At 38.5% G+C, this 12,211-nt stretch overlaps 1 protein-coding gene across 1 annotated transcript in view; it reads left to right on the top strand.

Annotated features, from left to right (window-relative positions):
- Window positions 1-10,735: 10,735 nt before the first annotated feature.
- The window catches only part of PPIF (peptidylprolyl isomerase F), a 9,475-nt gene continuing 7,999 nt past the window's right edge, over window positions 10,736-12,211 (top strand). Inside the window, exon 1 of the mRNA XM_009998136.1 lies at window positions 10,736-10,765. Coding sequence (XP_009996438.1) covers window positions 10,736-10,765 — 30 coding nt within the window. The remainder of the gene's footprint in view (window positions 10,766-12,211) is intronic.

Genomic DNA, 12,211 nt, shown 5'->3' with positions numbered 1-12,211 from the left:
TCATTTTTATTTTGCTTTGCATTCTGTTTTTGTGACTGTTACAGATAATTCAGGCTTTTTCTTTTGTTGTCCTTCAGTTTTGTTTCTTAAACTTTGGCTGCCGGGATGAGCTCTTTCTTTCTCCTGAAGGACCAGGCATGGGGAGAATCAGTAACTATCAGTAGATTGCTACTGCCCTTGAGAGACCCTGCTGCCACAATCACTGTCTTGCCTCTGTGATCTGTGCTTCTTGTGTGGTTGCTGCTCCTGCATGAGCTTCCTATTGCTTCTGTGCCCATTTCTGTGCTCTTCGTCTCTCTCTCTTATAAATGATGTACAGTAGCTGTGTAAGAAGTGCATGTGTGCCAACTTTGCCCTTGTGGTGCAACATTTCAGCTTTTGCCCACTGTACAGTTATTGGTTTTGTTCCTTTTTGTTACTAAAGCAAATCTGACCCTACTCCTTTTCCTCATCCCAAATCAAATCAAACACCCTTTGTTTGCCCGCCACAGTACGTTTCAAACTGAGTGCCAGGCAAAATTCTGTTTGTTCCTATTTGTTTGAATAGATAGCTTCCTAACCCTCTGTGTTTAGTTTGCAATGCTGTAAATGGCATGCTCTGTGCTTGCAACTCTGGATTTGTTTTCCTCACCAAAGTCATATTTGTAAATTCTTCGTGGTTTTTGTTCTATTTTTCTCTTGTTGTTAACATTTCCCACTACTGCTGTACATGCCTCATGATATATATATGCTAGTCAGCAGCACCTTGCTGTAGATATTAATGGAAATGACAGTTTAGTTATTTTTTTTTCCAGTAGTATTGAATCTGTCAAACATATTATGTAGAGATGGTCCCACACTTATATTTTTCCTGTTTCGAGTTTTTTTAAGAAAGGCGCTGTTCATTATGCAAAATCAATTATTTTAAGAATTGCAATTGTAAATATCTTTGTGAATATTTTAGTATTGTCTTTGATAATATTCAACATTTTCATGATCTGGTTCTACTTTTGCTGGTGTTTTTAAATACCTTGTCTGAAGAAAAATAGGGGTCCTTTTTTAAAAAAGAAAATTGAGGGTTCTTTAACAGATAAGGGAGTTGGGTTTTTTTTCTCCCTGCCCCCATCCCCCCCATTTTCTTTGTGAGAAATTAGCCCAAATTGCATATCCATTTACTTAATTAATGAATTGATACATCAGGCAGTAACTGGACAATCAGGGTCCAGCTCTGTCATGGAAATATAAGTGATTGCCTAAGGCAAAAACAAAACCCAACTAAGCGATGGATGTTGATTGACTGTGGGTGATTGTGGGCTGGTGATGGCAGAGATTTTGTTTGTTTGCCCAAGTGATCAGAACGCGTAGGACCAGCTGTCTGAGCAGGTAAAGATGCACTGAGGCAAGCAGCGAGTATGTAAGGTACCATATTTATATCCTTGTGCCAGTGCTCCAGTCCCTGAAACTGGGGCACTGAAGCACTGAGGGATGTTGGTGGGTGGGGGAGGGAAACAGTATAGTATATTTTATTCTGCTTAGAAGTGTCTTTTTTCTTATGTAGGCTTGACAACCTGTAGAGGATCTCTGCAGAACATGAAAAATACCTGGGTGTAACACATGGTAACATGGTTGTGGTGTGGTGCTGCTATCACACAGTTCCTAGGAAAGACCGTTCTTCAGTTACAGATGTATTTTGTAACCATTCTCTGTAGTAGTTTCCCCCTGTTTTTTTGCTGCATTGTTTATATAGGTATTGAAGTAATTTGCAGGGGTGGCTAATGATAAACTGACTTTATGCCCTTAGAGTTTGGGTTTTTTCTTGGGAGGGTGGGGAAGTTTCTTAAGCCATAGGTTTGGGAATAAAGAAGATTTCTCACTATTAGTCAGAACTGGTGGCTCTTTTTTTTTTTTTAATTGATTCTATTTCATGTTCCACCCTCCACTGATTGTTGAGCAGCTAAGTTAGTCACCTGAAGTTACTTTCCTCGTCAACACCACATATTTTAAACCAGTTGTGTTAAGGATTGACCTTTTGCCTAACTGGTAGTATTTAAAATGTATCATTTACAAGTACCTGTTGGAAAGCATAAAGGGAAAAAAAACCTCACCTGCAGTATGTCTGGAGCATACTTTTAATTGCAGTATGCTAATTGCAGTAACTGCAACTGGACGGTTGACATTTGTAAGCTTACAAAAACTCTTGGTTTTTAAGCAGATCTTGAGAGAGTTAATACAATTTTAACCCACCACCCAAATGTTGGACATATGAGACAGTTTTAAAACTTATCTGTCAGCTACAATCAGGTACTGTATAGCGGAGTCAGTATGAAAAACCTAAATAAAAATTCAGGGTTTTTTTAATCTGTTCACTGCTGTATTAAAGTTTAGAGAAAAAGCCTAGCAAATAGGGTAATCACAGTAATTTCTTTTAAACCTTAATTATTATATGAAATTCCAGTAGTAGTTTTATTCTTTTTTTGTTGGTTTACTTTTTAATTGTTTCCCTATGGAAGTTCATCTGGGAAAGAACCCACAGAGATCTACAGTTCTGCTGCCAAGACATTATTATAGGACTGACAGACACACACCAATGTCTGCAGCAGAGACTCAAGGGACAGCTGTACATATGTAAATGACAAATAGAGACATGTTAACAGAAATGCATTCATTTTCCTTGGAATGTGCATTGTTTTTATTTCGCAGGAAAAAAAAAACTTTAAACTCCCTCTTCTGTCAGCTACAATCAGGTACTGTATAGCGGAGTCAGTATGAAAAACCTAAATAAAAATTCAGGGTTTTTTTAATCTGTTCACTGCTGTATTAAAGTTTAGAGAAAAAGCCTAGCAAATAGGGTAATCACAGTAATTTCTTTTAAACCTTAATTATTATATGAAATTCCAGTAGTAGTTTTATTCTTTTTTTGTTGGTTTACTTTTTAATTGTTTCCCTATGGAAGTTCATCTGGGAAAGAACCCACAGAGATCTACAGTTCTGCTGCCAAGACATTATTATAGGACTGACAGACACACACCAATGTCTGCAGCAGAGACTCAAGGGACAGCTGTACATATGTAAATGACAAATAGAGACATGTTAACAGAAATGCATTCATTTTCCTTGGAATGTGCATTGTTTTTATTTCGCAGGAAAAAAAAAAGCTTGAAGCTCCATCTTATGTGGAAAATGAATCCTGTTTGTTAGCGTTTGTGGAGTCTCAGCATTTGTTTCACTTTCACTTCTGTAATATACTCTGATCCTTTGTTTCATTTTGTTTATCTACATGTAATATTTAGCTGACGTGTACTAGTCTATCACCTGTGTATTTTTAGGGTGCTACAGAAATAATGAAGAAAAATACGGGGATTAGAAAAAAATAATTGTAACCAAATTCATACTTTGTACAATTTTTGATATCATGATCAGTGGAGAATTAAAAAAAAAGGAAAAAGTACAATCCGAAGTAACCTGCAAAAATGGCCATTGTCTTTGTTTGTACATTGTATGTACAGTACAATGCAATCATTTCATACTTTAAACTGGTCAGAAAAAATTGTGATTTTTAGTCTTGCAAAACTGTATGTAGTTAGATGATGTGACAACCTAATATTTATCTAATAAATATGTATTCAGATGAAACCTGTATATTAGGTGTTCATGTGGTTATTTTGTATTTAAAGATCAAATTATTTGACTATTGCTAGACATTTATATACTCTGTTGTAACACTGAAGTATTCTCATTTGCTCATGTTAAATTTTTTTTTCCTAAATAAATTTACAAAATTAAGTTCTGGCTAATTGGCAGCTGCTTTGTAAATTTTGAGTTTCTTTTTGAAAGAGCCAGCTTCCCCTTTGCCCTGGTTTGTGTTAATGTGAAAGTCAGTTGCATAGGATGTACCTGTTCTGGGAGCAGGACTTGCTGCAGGAAGGGAAAACTGTGAACCAATCCAGAAAAGAGACAAAGATTATGGATGCAGGTTTACTGCTAGGCACGGGGTCACACAGAGAAAAAGACCCTGCTGAGCAAGGGACTGGTGACTTGCAGTTCAGTACCCAGGGCACTGCCTACCACCTAAGCAAGTAATAATAACTTTGAAATTAAATCTTTCCATGATATGTATGACAGGAAGGGAAGACTTGTCTCTGTTCTTGGCACTTGCAGAGGGAATAAAAATCCAACACCGCAGGCAGTTAATTTTGCTTTAAATTCTCATGAGTTTGATACTTTTCTTTGAGTTGGAGCCTGTCCTTAAAGTGAAATTAGTGGCCTTGTAAGAGGACTAAATAAGATTATATATATATATTTTTTTTTTTTTTTAGAGCATCCCCATTTTATAGTTGGGTTTCAAAATGAAGCTTTTGAGTTACAATGTCTGCTTAATTTATCTGCTTGATTAACTGTAAGCTGACTGAATCATGACACAAGGAGTAGGTGGAATTGTATCAACAGCCATGGCATACACAGGTCCTTTCCTGTCCTACACACATACTTAGCCACGGCCACAGATGCCAGTCACTTCTGAGAACTTGTTTTAATGGGGAGTTACTGAGTGTCTCTGTATTTGTATATGGATGGCACTTGTGGAAGGGCTCAGTCTAAACCCACCTTTGAAATGCATTCAGAATCATAAGAACAATGTAACCATTTCCAAATATGAGTGCCTATAAAAGCATGTCATTGAGATACAGCAGTTACTCCAGAGCTCCACAAGGACACAAGTCCTTATTGTTGACTGAGATACACACAACTATACGTACAGATATATACATAACAATCTAGACTAGATATTTATTGTCTCAAAATTTGGAAAAAAACATGTTTCTGACTTTCAACTTCTGCCTTCCTTGCTGGCACTACCCATTACAATTGGCATTTAGGATAAAATAATGGAACTGAGTTACAGTGCACTCAGGAGTGAAAGAGAAGAAATGTATTTATGCATTCCAGCCAATGATAAATTAATGTTTTGGTTGTGGTGTTCTGTTTTCTGGAAGTTCCCAAGCAATGTCAGTGAGACATTGTGCAAAACCTGCTTCAGCACTATACAGGTGAAGAAAAGTATGAAGAGCTGGAGTGATGTCTTTAGGCACTGTACATTTTTCAAGCTTGCTTTGAAGTCTAAGGAGGGAGGCTACAATGATTCCCGAAGTGGAGTTTCTCCCATACGTCACCTGAGGACCCTGGGATAGGTATGATATGTGTATCCAGCTGATTCCTGTGTCTCCAGTCCCATGTTTTGGCAATGTGTTCTGTGCATCGTACATTCTGCATGTGCTTCTAGGCAGCCACCTACATTAGTATCTGTCTATGACTTCTCTGTTTATCAGTGTGCTTATCAATTGTTCAACAACTTCAGAACACTCTTCTGTGTTTTTTCTCTACTTTTCCTAATTAGGATGGATCTCTGAACCTCACTGTTTAGGTTGTGCACTTTGTATTCTGCTGCCATGCACTTCATCATGCTTTTGTCAGGAGCAAGAGACTGAAAATTATCAGAAACACAGCAGAAGGGACCTCCTGTTTGTTTTCTGTTTGGACAATGGAGATGGGAGTCCTGTGTGTACACAGAGCTGCTTGCTTTCCTTTAAAGAAGTAAGTGAGACAGCATATAAAATAGTTGCACAACTCTCACCTGATACACTATATAATGCTCTCATTTGTTCTTCTTCCTTGTTTCCCTTTAAAACTAAATAATGTATTTTTCATTTCTGTACCCACTTTCCTCTTATCTCCTTAAATTCCAAGTCTGTACAAATATTCCTGTATTGTGAGCTTCCGGTCATAAATTATCACCTTTCTTTTTTACATTTTTAATTCCTACCAGCATGTCACCTTATTCCAGTTTTCCACTTTGTGTTGCTGAAATCCTACTAACTCTGTGTAGATTATTACTCCTACTATCTCTCACTGTGTCAATGCACTATTCACATTTGTTCTCATGTCCTGGTTTAAGCCAGGATGAAGCCAATTTTCTTTTTACTGATTTTTTATTTTATTTTTCAGTGAGCTCTCTTTTAACTAGAAGCGAGTTTTCCAGCTAGTGGACTGGTAACACTGTAATGTTTACGTTACTGCTGAGATGCCAAGGTCACTTCACTCTACTTGTTGAATCTGCTGTCTCAGATGCTACAGAAGCAGAAGAGTCATATCTGCAGCCCTTCTGTAGGGAGGAGTGGACTAGACAGACAGCAAAAGTATTCCATTCTATATATCTACGTAAGCTTGGTGAAGGTCAGGGATCATGGAAGTCAAGTCCCTTCCTGCTTCTTCTTCCCTTCTCTTCTGTACATGGTCAGCATCCGGGGAGGACTCCATCTCTCAATCACCTTTGATCCCTAGGCCTGTGCCTTCCTGACCCTCATCACTCTCCCCTCAGCTCCTGTCTGCTCTGCTGCTCCCTCCAGCAGCTCCAGGACATTTCGGGACTGCTCACAGCTCAGGAGATGCTGTGGGAGTTGTGGTGGTTAGGGGGAGGTGACAGGGTTTTGCACATTCCCAAACACATTTGTATACAATTGTACATATTTTCTGTTATCATTAGTGTTTAATTAAAGCTGTGTCGTTTAGTTTTCAATCCAGAAAGCATCCTCAATTCTCTATCCTTCCCTACCCGGGCGGGAGGTGTTCAAAAGCATTGTTGTTGCTGATTTAATTGCTGATCCTGAGTCAAACCATGACATCTCTGACAGGGACACAGGATTTTTCTTGTATCAGACAGACTTCCCAAATATTCTGCTGAAGTATCTTGTCTCCATCTGTCTACAGAATTTTCCAAGGGAACAGAAAAACAGTCCACAAGGAACCTACTCAATTATGCAATTTCCTATATAAGGTGAGCAGACAGCAATTAGGTGGTGACTCCCACAGGCAATGGCACACGGCACGGTACAGATGGACTTACTGGTTTATTTGCTACATAATTCATCTGCACTTCCAGAAACTCCCTGCCTAAATCACCATCACTGGTTTTCTGCTGTGTAAGTCTATCCTTCTGTTAGAAACATTCGCTTTTCTAAGTGTGTGTGGACTAGTTAAGATAAAGCTTTTTCTTCTTTATGGAATATGCCTGCTTGGTTTGTCCAGTATCATTCCACTTACTGAACTCACTGTATCTTTGAAAGACCCAGAGACACACAGTAAAGTTAGCTTCTCTAGAAACATTAATATCTACCACTTGTAAATACACTGGTTTCTCTAATTCTTTTCTTTTTTTTTTTTCTTTATAGATTTTCGAATTCTGGAATATGCCTGCTTGGTTTGTCCAGTATCATTCCACTTACTGAACTCACTGTATCTTTGAAAGACCCAGAGACACACAGTAAAGTTAGCTTCTCTAGAAACATTAATATCTACCACTTGTAAATACACTGGTTTCTCTAATTCTTTTCTTTTTTTTTTTTCTTTATAGACATTCTAAGAGTTTTGTGATTACCAATTCTGTTTTTCCCTTAGGCCAGAGTTTTGACCAATAACTTTTTAAACTGACTCTTACAATCTAGACATTCCTTTTTGTCCATAGTTTTTTCATTATGATGTGTTGGTTTTGGTTTTTTTTTAATTTTGTTGAACTATTCTGGAACGTTTAGTTTCATTTGTCACCTTACGAACATGGAAACAGGTTGTTAATTTCAACAAGTTTTAAGTAGTCAAATATCAGAAAAAATGAAATGTTTTTAAAAATAATCAGACTGTTGTTACAATTGTGTGGTTTGGGGGTCTTTTTCTTCATTTGATTTGTAAAAACTATTGAATACCCCACATCTACTAATGAAATGCTGGAGTTTACATGACGTTTTAATGCATATTTAAATTGATTAAAACTTTCATCAACTATTCTCATGTTCTTAATTTATAATAAATGCTCATTTTTCCTTGTTTGTTGCTTCTGTATTTCTCAGAATTCAGATTTTGTACGTTTTAAGACATGAAAAATCAGTGAATTCTGGACTTACCCAGGTAGCCATCTGATTAGCTGTGCTAGTTAGTGACTGGTGAAAATACCTGCTTCATACAATTATGTAGAACATGTTGCTTCACAATAAATCTTGTTTGGCTAGCAGTTTTCCTTTTTGAATTATGCATGATGGTCCATCTGGGAAGAAGCATTACTTTCATATTGCCACTATCAAACTGATGGCAAAATGTGCAGGAGTGACACTGAGACAGAATCAGAAGTTAAGGAAACCCAGACTCCTCACTCCTCTAAACGCTAACAGAAATTCTTACCCTGAGCGTCTCAGTATTTCACCAAACATTTAATTATCCAAAAATGATGTTCTTCTGTTGTAAATGTGGCACATGTGAATTTGCATCTGACAACTTGTTAGTTCAGTCAGTGGGACATGGTGTATTCAAATGATTGTCACATGCAATTATGTCATTCATATGAGTATGTCATAATGTTTCATGCTAGCTAACACAGTGGTGCTGTTACATGCTGATGATGAGCAGCCCTTTCTGTAGTTAAAATTGCAGAAAAGCAGAAAGGAATCTGAGAGAATCTGTTTCCAGCAGCATTGTTTGTGAGAAAAACTGGTGGGATTTTTTCAGTCTTGTTATGTCTGAGAAACTTTTAAATTTCTAGTTTGTTTTCATTCTAATGGGTGGCATCTAACCATTTTTAGCTTCCAACTCCTGTTGTGAAGTTGTGTAACTAAAAAACGTCTCAAAACTATGATTATTGTTACAATTAGTTTTGTTCAGACAGGGTAATTAATCTTCTACAAGGTATAGAGGTAGCTGTTACTTCAAATAGTCATTGTTCAGGTTTAACACAAGACAAATGCAAGGAAAACCCAGGGTTTTAGCAGGCAGATGATTAAAGCAGAGTCTTGAGAAACAGCACAGAGAAGAAAGGTCATGAAGACATGACAATGTAAGGAAAACAATTGTGTAGTAAACTGCTAAATACCGGGGAAGGGAAAAGACCAGAAAAGGAAGCAAATTGAACTAAAGACCCTTGAGAAAATAATTTTTAAACATCAAGTACAATAGGGATGGAGAAGGAAAAGCATATAGTTGGGAATCTGGGGTGCTGCTGGTGCTGTGCTGCACAGAGCCATGGGTCCCACACAGCCTCATCCCTCTGTGAACACTGCAGCCATTTCACACTTGAATTGCAAGTAAAATGAACTTCTACAATGTACCTGAACCTAGAACATTGTATTACCCTGCAAGCCCTAAAATGCTAAATATGTGATGTTCCTTCTCTTTCTTTCACCTGCCCACATTTTCTACTGTTCTTGACAGTGATGGTAGGAAGTGTCTGTACTCCTCTAGTTTTGGTTTTATCAGTGACACATTTGTTGTATCACAGAAGTAAGACCTGGTCAATGGAGTCACACAGCAATAGAAAAGATGAGGCATGGTGGCATCTGGTAGAGGTAAGAGAACAGATGTGGGTTTCCATGTGAGTTGGTGTTGTGACAGCCTCTTGGGATGGGCCATGTGGTGCTGACTTCCACTCCCTGGGAAGGAGCTCCTAAGACCCTTCTCTGATGAGTAACTCCTGGGAAATGCCATCCAAACTCCAGACTCATCTTACTCATACAAGATGAAGTAACATGATTAGTCAATTCTAAAAGTATTTCTGATACAATTACCTTATTACTTGTTCCTCACACCAGAGGTGGTACTTCACAGAGAAATAGAATTAACTGATCCCTATAAATTTCAGGTTCTCTTAAAATTGAAATTTGTGTTTTAGAAGATAAAAGGGCTCCTGTCACTTTTGCTGTATCTTGTTTCCTAAGTATGCAAAGCATCTCCCCCCCACACACAGACAAACCACCTATCTAGGTGTCCTGAGGCTTTTTGAGTCTACTGGGAGTAATAGCTGCATTCTTCTTGTAGCCAAAAAACGTTTAACATGTCCTACATGACTCACCAGGCTATTGTGATCTATCCGTAAATGTTCCTGGACCAGCTTTGGTGATGTATGGACAATCTTTTGGGAAGCTGCAGGCAACTGCAAGGTTCTCTGGGCACTGTGTAAAGGCACTGTGTAATTTGCCATATCAGCAGTGAGTTTCCATGCATTATGCAGGGAGGTTGAGTAATGAATTCCAAGCAAGCAGTGTCACTCAGAACTTCTGAAATGAAAATGCTAATCATGGCTGTAAAGAGCATGAGTGGATTGAGGTTCTTCTTGTATGACTATTTGTAGGTAATTAGTATGGACTCATGTGGGGAAAATCCTACTTTATGTACAGTGTGTGCTGGAGAAAAGGTTCATATTGTGACCTGGGTTACTACAAGTTCCTAAGAGGTAAACCTTGATCGGGGAAAATATTTATTAGCATTTTTTCTTTTTATCTGTAAATGTACCTGTGTGGCTACTCTGCGCCCTTTGAGCTCTGGTATGATTTAATTTCACACTGCAGTCACTTAGTATAATGAAAGGTCTTTCACCATATCTCCCACTACAGCCCCCATTCATAAATAAATGTATATCACAGATACAGATCACAGTAATCCGTTCTGCCTCTCAACTCATCTTGCAGCTTAGCCAAAACCTTCAAGAAAAACACTACACTGAGTGTTTTCAAGTGCAGCACATCCAGGGTCTGCAGATGGAGGCTGGGCATACCCACTGCAAATTAGGTATGTACAGAATCTGTCACCCAAGTGCTAATTTTGGTTTGGGCTTCTAGAGGCTACTTCAATTAAAACAACGTTAGAAAGTGTGTGAGGTTTCTTATTGTCACTGGAGAATAATGAGATTGATGATTAGATTAAGTGAAGGTATCATTTCCCAAAAATGGCCTTGAAGCTGAGGGGATATGACCAGGTAACTAGAAAATAGATACTGATTTAGCTACTATTAAAAATATATATAAATCTCCTTTAGATTATTAGTAAAGGAATAGAAAACACCAAAATGGCAGTGTACATATGAGGTCCTTGTGTCACCCCTATCTTGGATACTGAGCAAAAAGATCTCATCTCAAAAAACCCGTAAAAGTGGAAACAGCTTGGAGAAGTATGGGTTTCTCTGGAGTGTGTGCCTGATGAATGGCACACACCTCGGATTTCTCAGTCATCTGTAAGTGTATGCTCTAGTTCTGTCCTGAACATTGTGGTCAGGGCAGTGCCTGGATCGGCAGCTGACAACTCAGTGAATATCACTGATGAAATCAATTTTAGCTGCTTGATATCAAAGAACTTTGTTGGGATTGAAAGTTTACTGTTCCTCCTGTCCGAGCTGTCTTTGTATGGTTCTGTCAGACAGTATCACGTGCTTGCGTTATGCTAACCTTGATTGGAGTAACTTAACTTAGAAAACAGGGAACATGAAAATCGCAGTCCTGTAACTACCAGAATTGCCTTTGGCTTTCGTTATTTTTTGAAGAATCGCTTTAGGAGTTATTTTTCCACGTGAAAGGGCTGTAACTTTTAACAAGATAATCTGTATAAAACCATACGTCAGTTTTAGAAATGTCTTCATAGAAATCCTGTTCCGTCTGGGGAGCTGAAAGAGCAGAGCAACCAGACAGAACGTCATGTGTGAGCAGAGTTCATTTTACAGAGGCTCAGTGCTCCAGTTGTTTCCTGTAAACTGCAAGGTTTATCATAAATGAAAAGTATCAGGTGTCCTGGGTGTCCGTTGCTTTGGGTGCAATGGGGCAGAACACTATAGGTGCAGCACCCTTTCATGAGCTTCTTGTGGAGAACAGAACTTCCTTTCCGTGAAAAAACAACCTGGTCTGTTACACCAGTGGACTTGCATTAGTGGCATGACTGCTGGCTGAAGAAGTGCTAGCACAGTAAAGGTAGGCTGTGGTTCACTCAGCCGCGTGGAACTGCACCATTAACCATTCGGGTGAAATACCATGTATGCAGATTGTGAAATATCCCAACAGAAACAGTTTCTTAGAGACAACGTACATTGGCTCGTCAGAGTTGTTTTGCCGCTGGCATGCTGATGGGAGAGCTTTCTCTGTCCTCACAGAACGGGACCAAACCAAAGACATTCTGTGACATTAACAATTTGAAAAAATTATGAAGGTCTTATCTACAGAATCAGGTTGGCAGCTGCAGTGGATTTCAAAGTAATTTCTGAATACAACTAAAATATGTACTATGTATTTGGATCTAAGTTACTAAGTTGGGAAAAGTGATAAACGTTGTTTTCATATAACACATGAACACTATGCCCCTTTATAAACCATTCAACCTGGACTACTTCTACTCATTTTTGCACTCCCTCAGGCAGGTTTCCTGGCGCAGCCGATGC

Source organism: Chaetura pelagica, unplaced genomic scaffold, assembly GCF_000747805.2.
Source record: "Chaetura pelagica isolate M959 unplaced genomic scaffold, ChaPel_1.0 scaffold205, whole genome shotgun sequence".
Lineage (NCBI taxonomy): Eukaryota > Metazoa > Chordata > Aves > Apodiformes > Apodidae > Chaetura > Chaetura pelagica.
This window is presented reverse-complemented; position numbering and strand designations above follow the sequence as displayed.